The following is a 12,295-nucleotide window of genomic DNA, read 5'->3' on the forward strand; positions in this document are numbered from 1 at the left end:
GGCTGATGTTACTCTGATGGTTCTCCCTTTAAGGATGAGTTAGTGTGTTCCCTGTTATTGTTTTCTTTGCTTCAGATTTTGACATCCTGCCTTTAATATGCTGTTGAGAGGTTCTTCTCTGGTCATGTGTATATGGATTCTAGATGCTTCTTATGTTTGAATGTCCATTTCTTTTACTAGATTTAAGAACTGTCCTGCTATAAATTCAAATATAAAGCTATTCATCCAGTATGTTTTCTTTACCCTTGGTGTTTATTACTTCACCTCCTTCTTCTAGCCTTCGGTTCTTGGATTTTTGCCTCTTGGTTCATGGATAGTGTGATCATGTTTGTTTATTTTTCCTTATTGATGTTTGAATGCCATATTTCATCAACCTTGACCTTCATCTCCAACAGTCCTTCTTTCGCTAAGCCAAATCTACTAGCAGTGTGTTTCACCATGCTTTGGTTGGTTCACTAGCTGGTTCACTAGCAGTGTCTTTCACCATGCTTTGGTTTGATTCACTAGCAGTGTCTTTCACCATGCTTTGGTTTGATTCACTAGCAGTGTCTCTCACCATGCTTTGGTTTGGTTCACTAGCAGTGTCTCTCACCATGCTTTGGTTTGGTTCACTAGCAGTGTCTCTCACCATGCTTTGGTTTGGTTCACTAGCAGTGTCTCTCACCATGCTTTGGTTTGGTTCACTAGCAGTGTCTCTCACCATGCTTTGGTTTGATTCACTAGCAGTGTCTCTCACCATGCTTTGGTTTGATTCACTAGCAGTGTCTCTCACCATGCTTTGGTTTGGTTCACTAGCAGTGTCTCTCACCATGCTTCTGTTTGGTTCACTGAAGTTTTCTCTTCCAGTTTTTGTACTTCTTTTCTTCCCCCACTTCCCCAATCTCAATTTTCTTGCTGAATATTTCTTCCACATTGCTCATATTTTCCTTCTTTTTCTTGCTTTTTCCTCTGGGTTGCTGACTTTCCTCTCTATGTTATACATTAAATTCTTCTGCTTATTGGAATTTTCCTGGATCATCATTGTTACCAGAAAACTTTTGAAATCTTTTCCTGGCATTTCACCTATCTCAGTATCTTTGAGTTCACTGGTGGAGGAACTATGATCTTTTGTTGGGATCATATTGTTTTGATGTTTCATGTGTCTTGAATTTCTGCAATGAATCTATATATCTATTGGTTTTGATGTATCTTATGCATTTGGGGGAAGATCTATTGAGAAGCCCACTCTCCCAGTGAGGAGGCAACAAGTTGCTGTAGCAACAATATCATCAAACTATACCGAATATATAAGTACATTAAAACCGGTAAGCCCACTCAATATTGCCAGTGACCATGGCTGAAAATGACAAGAGTATGGTGAATGGACAATAAAGTAAACAATTATTTCAAATAAGTGTGGAAATAGTAAAGGAAAGAGACCAAGAAGAGAGAAAAGGGGTGACTGTCAGATTAAATAAGTGAAAGGAGAAAGAAGGGGAGTGGAGAAGAAACAGCAACAAAGAAAGGTTCCTTAGAAGCGAAGAGGCTTAAGTCAGGGTTAGGCAAATGTGAGAAGGGAAAAGAACAAAAACATAAGAGAATGCTTTAAAAGCTAATAATGTAAACAGAGGGAGCGGGGATAAAAATTAAGCTAAGAAGAAGAAAATGTGTTGCTGCCGGTGGAAAAGCATGTTAACAAAAGTATATGAACCTTTAAATAAAACCATTTTAAATCATTTCTTTTCAAAGATTTTAATTATATTGTATTGTATTTATTTCTCCTTGGGAGGTGGCATGCACTGCCATAGCATGAGTGTGCAGATTAGAGGACAACTTGAAGGAGTTGGTTCTCTCCATCCGTCATCTCTTATGGCACCAGGGGCGTCATGAGGCTTAGCATCAAGTCCTTCATCCTCTGAGCCATCTTGCCAGCCCATTAAAAATATTTGAAAATTCTTAAAATACAGTAAAAATACTACTAAATGTGTAGTGGGGGAAAGACGCACATGGGGGTGGGGGATAAGGTGTCACATCAGTCCCTTTTGGGGTCCTTGAGAGTTGGAGACTCATACTTGTGCATGTGGGCAGGGTCATTTGAACTTGCAGACCCCTTGTTTATACTGTTTGGGATTCTATGTTCAACAAGTGTCCAGTGCCCACCAGAGCTGTCTTCTCAGCAGCCATTTTCCTTCTTTGTGTATCAGGGCCCTCTGCTGGCCATACCTGGCTTTACAGTCTGTGTACTGGGAAGATTCTCTGACTCTGAGACTCCCCAGATCATGCTTCACAGATGCAGGAGTGACAGGAACACAGACAGAGGGCCTGCCTTCCTACTTCTGCAGCCTTGTGATTGTGTCTCCCTGCTGGAGGGGTACAGCTGTGTCATCTACACCTTTAGCATCTCAGAGGCCTCAGGCTCTACAGAAATGGACAAAGATAGATGGCTCCAGATTCTCTCTCTCTCTCCCTCTCTCTCCTCTCTCTCTCTCTCTCTCTCTCTCTCTCTCTCTCTCTCTCTCTCTCTCTCTCTCTCTCTCATGCACGCACACGTGGTCTCAAACTTATAACTATCAAATCCCGAGCTAATTCTGTTGGTAGGTTCTATTCCTGACACAAGCATGCTCCCTCCCTTCCTCCCTGGTCCTCTCCTACCCTCTCTTTTGCCATTTCCCAGCCTGAGCCCCAGCCTCCTGTCACTTCCTCCTTCCACTGTCAACATCTGTCCTTCCACCTCTCCACAACGGTGGCTCTCAGCCTTCCCCCACCCAGGCTGTGGCAAGTCAAGACTCCTTACCCTGTGGATGTTCTAAAGCTTAGGTTTTTAAGAATAGATTCTCTGTCCAGACAGTGCCCACCCATGCCCTTTGAGTCATACAAGATGACAAAATGGGGTTTCTCTTCTCAGCTGACTTGTTTGCTAGAGCAATTACTGCCTCACCAAAAGCTGGCGCCTGGATTGGAGGCTCCTGAGGGCTGTGGGCTTTCTGGAGGGTAGGCCGCCCAGGTTGTGCCTGGCTTACCTTTGGAAGTACCATCTGAGCCCATCCCATGTCAGGGCACCAAGCAACCAAGATTGTTCTGCTAGCTTCTAGGTGCTGCATGGCTTTGCTTCTGCTCTCTTCCAGTTTGTTTGTTTGTTTGTTTGTTTGTTTTAACTTTATTTGTGGGTTTCCAAAGTCCTTTCTGGTTTGTCTTATTCTGGATCTCCCTTTGCCACCCCTCATAGAGGCAGCCTCCACTGTGCCGACCTATGCAAGATCCCTCACTGGAAATACTAAGGCTCTTTAGAATTCCAGTCTGGAGGTTGCTTTATGAAGCCTGCTTTATGAAGCCTTGTGAGATGGGGTACACACATCCTAGCATGGCCCCAGAGAGCAGTCTCTGAGCCACATATGTTCAACCTCAGCCTTTCCTGCCACTTTCTTCTGGCTCAGGTGTTTGAGGGGTGTCCAGGCTCAGCACTGGTGACGCGGACAGGCTGGGTGCTTTGTCCAGTTTTGTCTATTTTGTCATTTTGTTTTTTCTTTTGTTTGCCCCCAGAGAATAGGGTAAATGGCAACTTTCCTGGTGATAAAATGTGAGTTATCACAAGCAAAGTAATCCTCTGCCTGATGGGAAGCAACCATTGCTGTGTGAGCCTCAAGGACAGGGCAGGCTCTGTCTAGAAGTGTTCTCACCTTGGCCCAGCAGACAGATGGACAGATAGACAAGGAAATACAGAGAGTGACATCACTTGGGTTTTATTCTGTTGCTTTGTTGCTTTTTCCTCTCACGCTCTTCTCTTCCCTCATATATTGTTCCCGGAATCACTCACCTTTTCCTCAACATCAGAAAGCCCACTTGGTTCTCGAGCTGTGCCGCAGGGGGTAGTGTCGGCAGATGACTGCTTCCAGGCAGCAGATGGTCCACCCCTCCCAGGGGACTCCTTCCCAGTGACTTCCTGACCCCCAGGGACAAGGGCAACTTAGGAAACCCTGGCGTGGGGAAAGGTAGTGGAAAGCCTCAATATTGCACATGCCATAGTCGCACATATGCTATACAAATTCTTGTCCGAGGTCAGCAGATTTCCTCTTGTATTTCTGACTAGTCCTTGGGAAGAAATGAAATTAGAAAATGAAATTACCTCAATTCTTTTTTTTTTAATTATTTATTTTTATTTCATGTGCGTTGATGTTTTGCCTGCATGTATGTCTGTGTGAGAGTGTCAGATCTTGGAGTTACAGACAGTTGTGAACTATCATGTGGGTGCTGGGAATTGAACCCGAGTCCTCTAGAAAAGCAGTGTTCTTAACCACTGAGCCATCTTTCCAGCCCAAAATTACCTTAATTCTATGTAGTGAGAAACTACTTTTGTAACTGAAATTGGATTATTTCTGGTGGAGAACTATACATGAGAGCAGACTTTGCTTTTCATCGACAGGGTTATAAATTGGTAGAAGCCATGCAATGGGCTTTTCCTTCTCCTTTTGTTTCAGTTAGCACCCTCCAAAGGAGCTGGGGTCATGCCTGGCGGGTGTGGTAGCACATGCCTTTACTCAGGAGGCAGAGGCAGGTGGATCTCTGAGTTCAAGGCCAGCGTGGTCAACAGAGTGAGTTCCAGGACAGGCAGGGCTACACAGAGAAACCCTGTCTCAGAAAAACAAAAAGCTGAGCTGATAAACTGTTCTGCTAAGTATATGTGCCTTCTCAGACTACAGCTGGCATTACTCTGAAGCGCTAAATGTAGTTGCCTGAAGGGAAAGGAAAGCATAGAAATGAAGCCAGGCCCATTAAAACTGTGGAGATGCACTGCTGTTTTAATCTGGAAAAATCTGTTTATTTAGCATTTGTGACCAAAGAGCCAGTAACGTGATTGATCAGTTTGCACGGAATCTTCTGGACTCCATGCCTCATGATGCCATCATCTTACTCAGAGGAGATTTGCCAGGGAATTCTCTCCGTTACTTGCATTACTGCGAGGGACTGAGGCCAGATGTCTCACTAGTGGATCAAGAAGTAAGTGTATGAAAAGTGTCCTCCTCGTATGGCAACTTCTAATGCGTCATCCATAGTAGTGACTGCCTGTGGTTGAGCCCAAGATTTTGAAGCCAGTTTGGGCAAACAGTATGATCCCATGTAAATAAACAGATAAGCATTAAATTTTTTAAATGTGGTTGGGTAGACTCTTCATAATCATTCTTTTTGTGTGTCTATGTGTGTGGGTTTTCTATGGGGAGAAGAAATTATTTTTTACTTTTAACAGGGTCTCACAGTATATGGTATCCTGGAATTGACCATAATCCTGCCTTGGCCTCATAAGTGCTAAGATTATCAGTGCCTACCACCAGCCATAATCATTCTTAGAATGGATATATCACACTCTTATGTATGTTGGGATAATTTGTAATTTGCTTCTTCCTCATTTAAACTGTTTTATCAACATATTTCATCTTAGAATCAAGTATTAGACTAAGTTCTTACATTTAGCCAGTGCACCAAGCAAATACCATTGTACACTGACCTACCTATGAAAATTAAATTACTTGAATATTTAAAAAACAACAGGCAAGTAAATATTTCACTTAAATTAGAAATTATTAATTATAACACTGCTATAGAATTTTTATATAAAGTGTTGATCCTATGATGGAAATATGTTAGGAGGTGACTTATAAAAACTGCCGTGTCTGGAGCTGTTAAGTCTGCTACTGGCTGCTCTTCCAAAGGACCCAGGTTGAGTTCTCAGCACCCAGTGGTATTTCACAACCATCTAATCTAATATCTACCTCTGGCTTCTGGAGGCACCAGGCATGTATATGGTATAGACATGCATGCAGACAAAATACCCATACACATAAAATTAAGTTGTTTTTTAAGAACATAATTTTTTTTAAAATGTGCTACTAAAACTGTTTTCCACATAACTGGATATGGAGGTGCACACCTGTAATCCCAGGACTTAGGAGGAAAAGCTGGAGGATCAGAAGATAAAGGTCATCCTTAGCTACTCAGAGAGGTCAAGGCCAGCCGTGTGTGCACAAGACTGTCTCAAAAGAAACAAGTTGCAAAACAAAGCAGATATCTAAAACTGAAAAACTATACCTAATATAAGATTTATTATCTTAATCATAAATGCCAAAAAGAGCAAATCAATCTTTAGAATAGTGCTTAGGGAAAAGAAAATGGAACACTCACTGGCAACGGTGAATCACTGGGCCTGAGCACACTGCTTCCTGAGAGTGAAGATCACAATCAGAAACGTGTTTGTAAAAGGGAAGGTATTAGCTACTGAATGGGCCATCAGAGAATCTGACAGAATTACAATAAAGTCATTAGAAACTCACTGAGGAATATTAAGTTCAGAACATACTGTTCAACTGATGTGGGTAGCCCCAAGTACTGAAACCACTGGGTAATAAAATCTGAATCGTACAATATATGCATTTAAAATTAACTTGTCATTTGTTAATTAAATGACTTAATCAGGGTAAGTAAAATATGAGCACAGTGATCATATTCAAAATGTAAGTAGGACTCTTTTCTATGAAAATACACAAGTAAGTATACAATTAAGAAAAGCAGCCGGGCATGGTAGCGCACACCTTTCATCCCAACACTCTGGAGGCAGAGGCAGGCAGATCGATGTGAGTTCGAGGCCAGCCTGGTCTACAAAGTGAGTTCTAGACCAGCCAGGGTGACATAGTGAAAGTCTGTCTCAAAAACACAAAACAAAAATGTTTAAAGCTATCTTATGCTACATAGCAAGACTCTGTCTCAGAAATTAAAACAGAATAAAAAATGTGTAAGGATATGTGATTAATTGAGAACTACAAATAAATTTAGACTATTTAGCCAAATAGGTTCTCAGTTTTGAGGCCTAGATTATTATACAATTGAGCTTCTCAAGGGCAGAGGTTATATATTATTCATTATAAGTGAGCAACACTTAAAAATAAAAGTGTAGTAATGATACATTTGTGTATTTTGTCTAGGTTATTTGGTCTGTCATCAAAGACATTTCAACTACAACTAAAATAAGTGGAGCACTGTTGTATGCTGTGCAGTGTGCTAAGTGCACACAGATGAAAAGATAGTCGCTTCCCTCTGGGAGCTCAGGCTAGTGAGGAATAGGCCTAGACGTATACTAGAGGTAGGTATAGAGGCTGGGGAGACGGGAGGGCTTCCAAGGGCTTTGACTTTGCTGGTTCTGAAAATCAAGTTCAGTTCTCTAGGTCTAAGATTGGGGACCATCATCTGAGAGTTCACAAATACATAAAAGTGAAATAGAGCAGGTACTGATGACCGACATTGGTAGTGGTCATCTGTTACGACATGACACCTAAGAATTAAGCCATTCTTAAAGAAATAGCAGTGCCACATTCCTCAGTTGGTCTGAATGTGTTTTCTCCCAGTTATTTAACAAGTACACCCATAGTTTGGAACCTTCCCCTACTGTTGGTGCACTTGAGACTTTGGGCATGTACTGAGGTGTGACTCCTTATGTGGTCTTTCCAACAGATGATGACTTACGAGTGGTATTTACCCAAGATGGCAAGGCATTTGCCAGGAGTACACTTTCCTGGGGACCGGTGGAACCCTGTGGAAACAGTGTTACCCAGTGGAATGGTCACATTCAATCTTTATCACTTTCTTGAAATGAACAAACAGTAAGCATTCTTTTCATATAATAGCTTTTCTCAAATCTTAAGCTTTTCTAAAATTGTTTCTGAAGCAGCTGTGCCTCATCCACAAGACCAATTTTCTACCTATTTCCCTGTCACCGGTGAGATTATCTTTGTAATTAAATTGAATATCTGTGCATAAATGAGACCAGGCAGAAATAAACGGTATTGTTCTGGGTAAAAGAAAAATAAAGACAGATTAGCAAGAACAGCAAATAAGATCTTAGCACAATTCTGAGAAATTGGAGATGTGCCTGCCTACTTGAAATCATTGCAGGTGGATCGCAAGCAATTATGGGTTCCTCCCGATCAGCACTGTGGCCCCCTTTTAAGTGTAAAGCAGTTTTTTCCAAGAATAATCAGTATATAAAAATAGCCTAAGCATTTTTATAAAGGATAAAACATCTTTATAAATAAGAAAAACACCTCCAGTTTATGCTAGCTGAGGATAAAATAAGAGAACTGTGAATTCTGTACTTGAGAACATAAAATGATTTGTAGATAAGATTGGGAATGTGTAAGCCCTGGGTGCTGAGGCCTGAGCATTGATTGCTTCTGCCTCAGATGCTTAGGACTGGCCAGGGCTTGAAAAAGAAGCATTTATTTCATGTTGTTTGGTTTTTTGTTTTGTTTTTGTGGGTTTTTTCCTTGTGAAGAGTGCTTAAGAAAATTTTTATAAATTCCATTGTCATATTCTCCCTTGGTAGGGACACTGCTGAGCCAGTTTTCAGTGGCTCACAGATAGAAAGGGAGTGGGCACAAATGTGTGGTGAGAATAGCATTTAATTTTTATACTCAGAAGTAAGATGTAATGAGCCATTAACATTCCTAAACTGGCATTTTTATAATTTTAAAGAAATCAGCTTCAAAACTTTCCAAATGTCTGTTCTGTTATACCTTGTGTTAGACCCTGTCAATCAAAAGATAAACGAGGCTCAGGTTCAAGTCCAAGTGGACTATGGTCTGGTTGGCTGTATACGGTGATGTGACCCTATCCAGCCAGGATATGGGAAGTTCTTCACTAGCCAGTGTGAAACATGCCCGGTGCGCCTAGTCAATAGATTATTCGACTACATGAGCTTACGCATTCTGGGAACACAGACAAGGGAGCCATTACTTTTGCCTGTGGGTATTTCATTCAGCATTCGTTAAGAAATGAAGGTGGGGCTGGAGAGGTGGCTCAAGAGTGCTTACTACTCTTCCAGAGGACCTGAGTTCAGTTCCCCAGTCCCAGTTTATAATGACCTTTTAAAACTCTGAGTCCAAGGGATCCAATGCCCTCTTCTAGCTCATAGGCACCCTTATACACAGGAGCGTACACAAAAAATATACACATAAAAGAAAGAAATGAGAGTCCAACATGTTTCAAGAACAGCTCCCTGGGAAATAAGACACTGCATAAAAGCTGCAAGGGCACCACTGCCGTCGTTTGATCCGCTGGCTCTGCTTCGGGTTGTTGTTAGCATGCCTCACCTACTCACATACACACGTGCATGTGACTGCAGGTCTGCTGTATTTCATGGAGAGGACAACCCAGCTTCCTTTACCTCCCACATCATAAACATTTTCTTTGTAATCAGTAAACTGCTATCCTGTTTTGCAGTCTTAAGGAATCTGTAGAATGAATGATATTGAACAATTTCTTTGTTTTTAAAATTATTTGCTGAATCTAGATTTTTGGTTTTTTTAGATTTTTGTGAGTATTCTGGCCCACAACATTTTGTTAACATTTTTGACTAACAAAGGTGTCAGGAGCAGCATTGCCTATTGGCATCTGATTTTAATGCTTTTAACTTTTAGAAAGTAGTATTTGTTCATTGTAAAATAGGCTGTCTTTTAAACACTGAGAAAATATGCTTCAAAACACCAAACATTAAAAATGTGTATTTTTCATAAAAATAAAAGCATGGTATAGAGTCATGTAATGCTTGGTTGCCTTTCTACTTTTTAACTATACTGAAACTATGAGCTATAATGGATGCCTTTTGTAAATAGTCTCTGTGGAAGAGGTAGGATTTCAAGTCAGCGTAAAGTTCACTAGCGTATTAGAGCACTACTAATAATGCTGTGCTAATAGTAATTAGAATATTAACATCTCATTCAGAAGTGCTCAACGACACTTGCTAGGCCCATCATATGAAGCCTCCCTCAGCACATACTTTTAAAAAAGAAAGCTAATTTATTGAACAACTAATTTTGGGGGTTATTTTGTTTGTTTGCTTGTTTTTTGTTGTTTTGTTTTTTTCAAGACAGGGTTTCTCTGTGTAGCCTTGGCTGTTCTGGAGTCACTTTGTAGACCTCGAATTCATAGAGATCCATCAGCCTCTGCCTCTTGGGATTAAAGGTGTGCGTGTGCCACCACCACCCAGCTGTAACTATAAAACTATAAAAATCCTGTGAAATTTTTCAATAAAGGGGGCTTGATCAGAATCCAGACTTGCCCTCATTTCTTTGTGTCTCCTGTCCGCCCCCCCGCCCCCACAGGTATCTGTTGAAGACCACGCAGGCCAGGGCACTGTGTCGCAATGGAGGTCTCAGCAAGGGCTGCCACTCTCCTGCTCTTGGGCTTGATAAAATTCTATTAGACTGAGGCATTGAGTAGGGTGAGCTGGCCAGTTCAGCTGTCCCACCCATGAGGTTGGGACATGCACTTCTCATCCTGGTGCGTAACTGGAGTTTAGAGCACACCTGAGGAGTCTGACTCCTCAGAGCTTCCTGGCAGCTGTGCTCATTAGGAGAAAGAATAAAACAAACCAAAACCCATCCCAGTGCCCTTAAGCATTCTTGGTATTTTTGACCTCTGGCCAGGACAGAACTGCCAGTAAATCCAAGAACACTTCTGGCTTCTCATTTTTGAGTCTTCATCTGTCTGACATTATCTTTTCACATCATTATCCAGCATCTGGTCCAAGTAATGGCTTACCCTATGGCCAAGTGTGTGAACTCCATGTGGAGCCAGAACTCCACAATGAACTCATGGCTCAGAAATAAGCCAGGAGTTCATCTGAAGCTTTATGGGATTGCATGATGTGTCACCTTTCTACTCACCCCAATATTTTCCAGTTCCCAAGGGCCTACTTTCTACGTACTCTGAGCCAGAAAGCTTTCATCTTCAGCCATGTCTTTCCCATCCATGACTGTCCATATCAAGCATTAGGCAGAGCTCATACTGCTACTGGAACTCAGGGTTTGGGGTTCCTGACCAGCTACCACCACACTCATCACCACACTGCTACTAACCCCACATCTGCCATGGCACTCCACCCCATCTTCTAGCCTCAGGACCCCTTTCTCACTCCTTGGGGTTGAAAACTGGGAGCTCTCTTTGTCCATCCTTCTGGTTTTAGTGCAGAGAAGAGAGAAAGAACGGCGCCCTGGTGTTCGCGTCTAGGGTCTTTTCCGGGTCCGGGTCTTAGCGGTCATCTCCTCAGGGCCCCTTAGAGCCCTTGATGGCTGCTGCTGAGTTCCTCCCAGAGCTTTGCTGAGTGCAGTTCAGAGTACTGCATCTTCCCCAGACTGATCTGTTAACTGGAGATTGAGTTTCATGTTGGATGCCACATGTAGCTCTCAAAAGTGCTAGGACACCAGGCAGATGAAAAGACAGTCCAGTTACATATCTTTCCCATATCATAGATGAAGTAATATCTAAGCTGCCATTCTCTTCTTCCAGACCATTCTCCTAATATGCTGCTCCATCTTTTCTTTCTACTTAACCACAAATTGGGAGAGAACTACTATTTAAACCATTTCTGTTCCTAACTTTTGCAGGCACTATGGTTTCTAATAGTTATTCAAATCTGATTAATTTAATTGCAGCCAGTATTTGTTATGTGTTAACCTCACACTGGGCTGTGTGGCATTCAAAGTTAATGCAGGGAGCCCATCCTGGGGATGCTTCTAGGCTTCTGGGGAGACTTACAAATGCAAATGTAAGCATAGAAATAACAAGAGGTAGCACAGCACAATGGATGGGTGAGGACCAGGAGGCTTATAATTCTACCTATACAATAAGAAGGGATATCAAAAACAGCACCAGAGCTCCTGGTGGCAAGGTCCCCGGGCTGAGCATGAAAGGCAGGAAGACATTTCTTATCTATTTGTTCCTTCTTGTAGTGTTTTCTCTTGTTTTGTTTTTACAGTAAATAAACCTCATGCACTATACATGGGGAGATGTAAACAAACAGATGGTGTATAAATAAGTAAGGCTTCAGAAGTCCAAATGGCCTCCCATGAGCTAAAGGAGCTAACATGTAGAATTCTCTGTTTTGGACAGAAAAGAAACATTTGTTTGCATAGGAATTCATGAAGGTGACCCAACTTGGAAAAAGGAATATTCACTTTGGCCATGGGGATCTTGTGACAAGTTGGTTCCTTCAAAGATTGTATTCAACCCAGAGGAGTGGATTAAACGCACGCAAACTCTCTATAACTGGACTGAGGAATATGGAAGGTATGAGCAGCTGGTGGGATTTTAAGTGGATGTCAGTTTTGTGTCTAAAAAGAAAAAGGGCTACATTTTGAGATACGGTTTTTTGTTTTGTTTGAGGTTTTTGTTTTTGTTTTTTTAAGACAAATTCTCACTATGCCAAGTGCTGGGATTATAAGTCTGTCCCACCACACTTGGCTCTTGTTCACATGTGTGAACTTGCCATGTT

General features: G+C 41.8%; 1 protein-coding gene across 1 annotated transcript in view; it reads left to right on the top strand.

Moving 5' to 3' along the window:
• The window catches only part of Tmem260 (transmembrane protein 260), a 61,387-nt gene that overhangs the window by 42,423 nt on the left and 6,669 nt on the right, over nucleotides 1-12,295 (top strand). Inside the window, 3 exon segments of the mRNA XM_051142968.1 lie at nucleotides 4,803-4,974; nucleotides 7,477-7,625; nucleotides 11,914-12,090. Coding sequence (XP_050998925.1) covers nucleotides 4,803-4,974; nucleotides 7,477-7,625; nucleotides 11,914-12,090 — 498 coding nt within the window.

This window comes from Acomys russatus, chromosome 3 (assembly GCF_903995435.1).
Source record: "Acomys russatus chromosome 3, mAcoRus1.1, whole genome shotgun sequence".
Taxonomy (NCBI): Eukaryota; Metazoa; Chordata; class Mammalia; order Rodentia; family Muridae; genus Acomys; species Acomys russatus.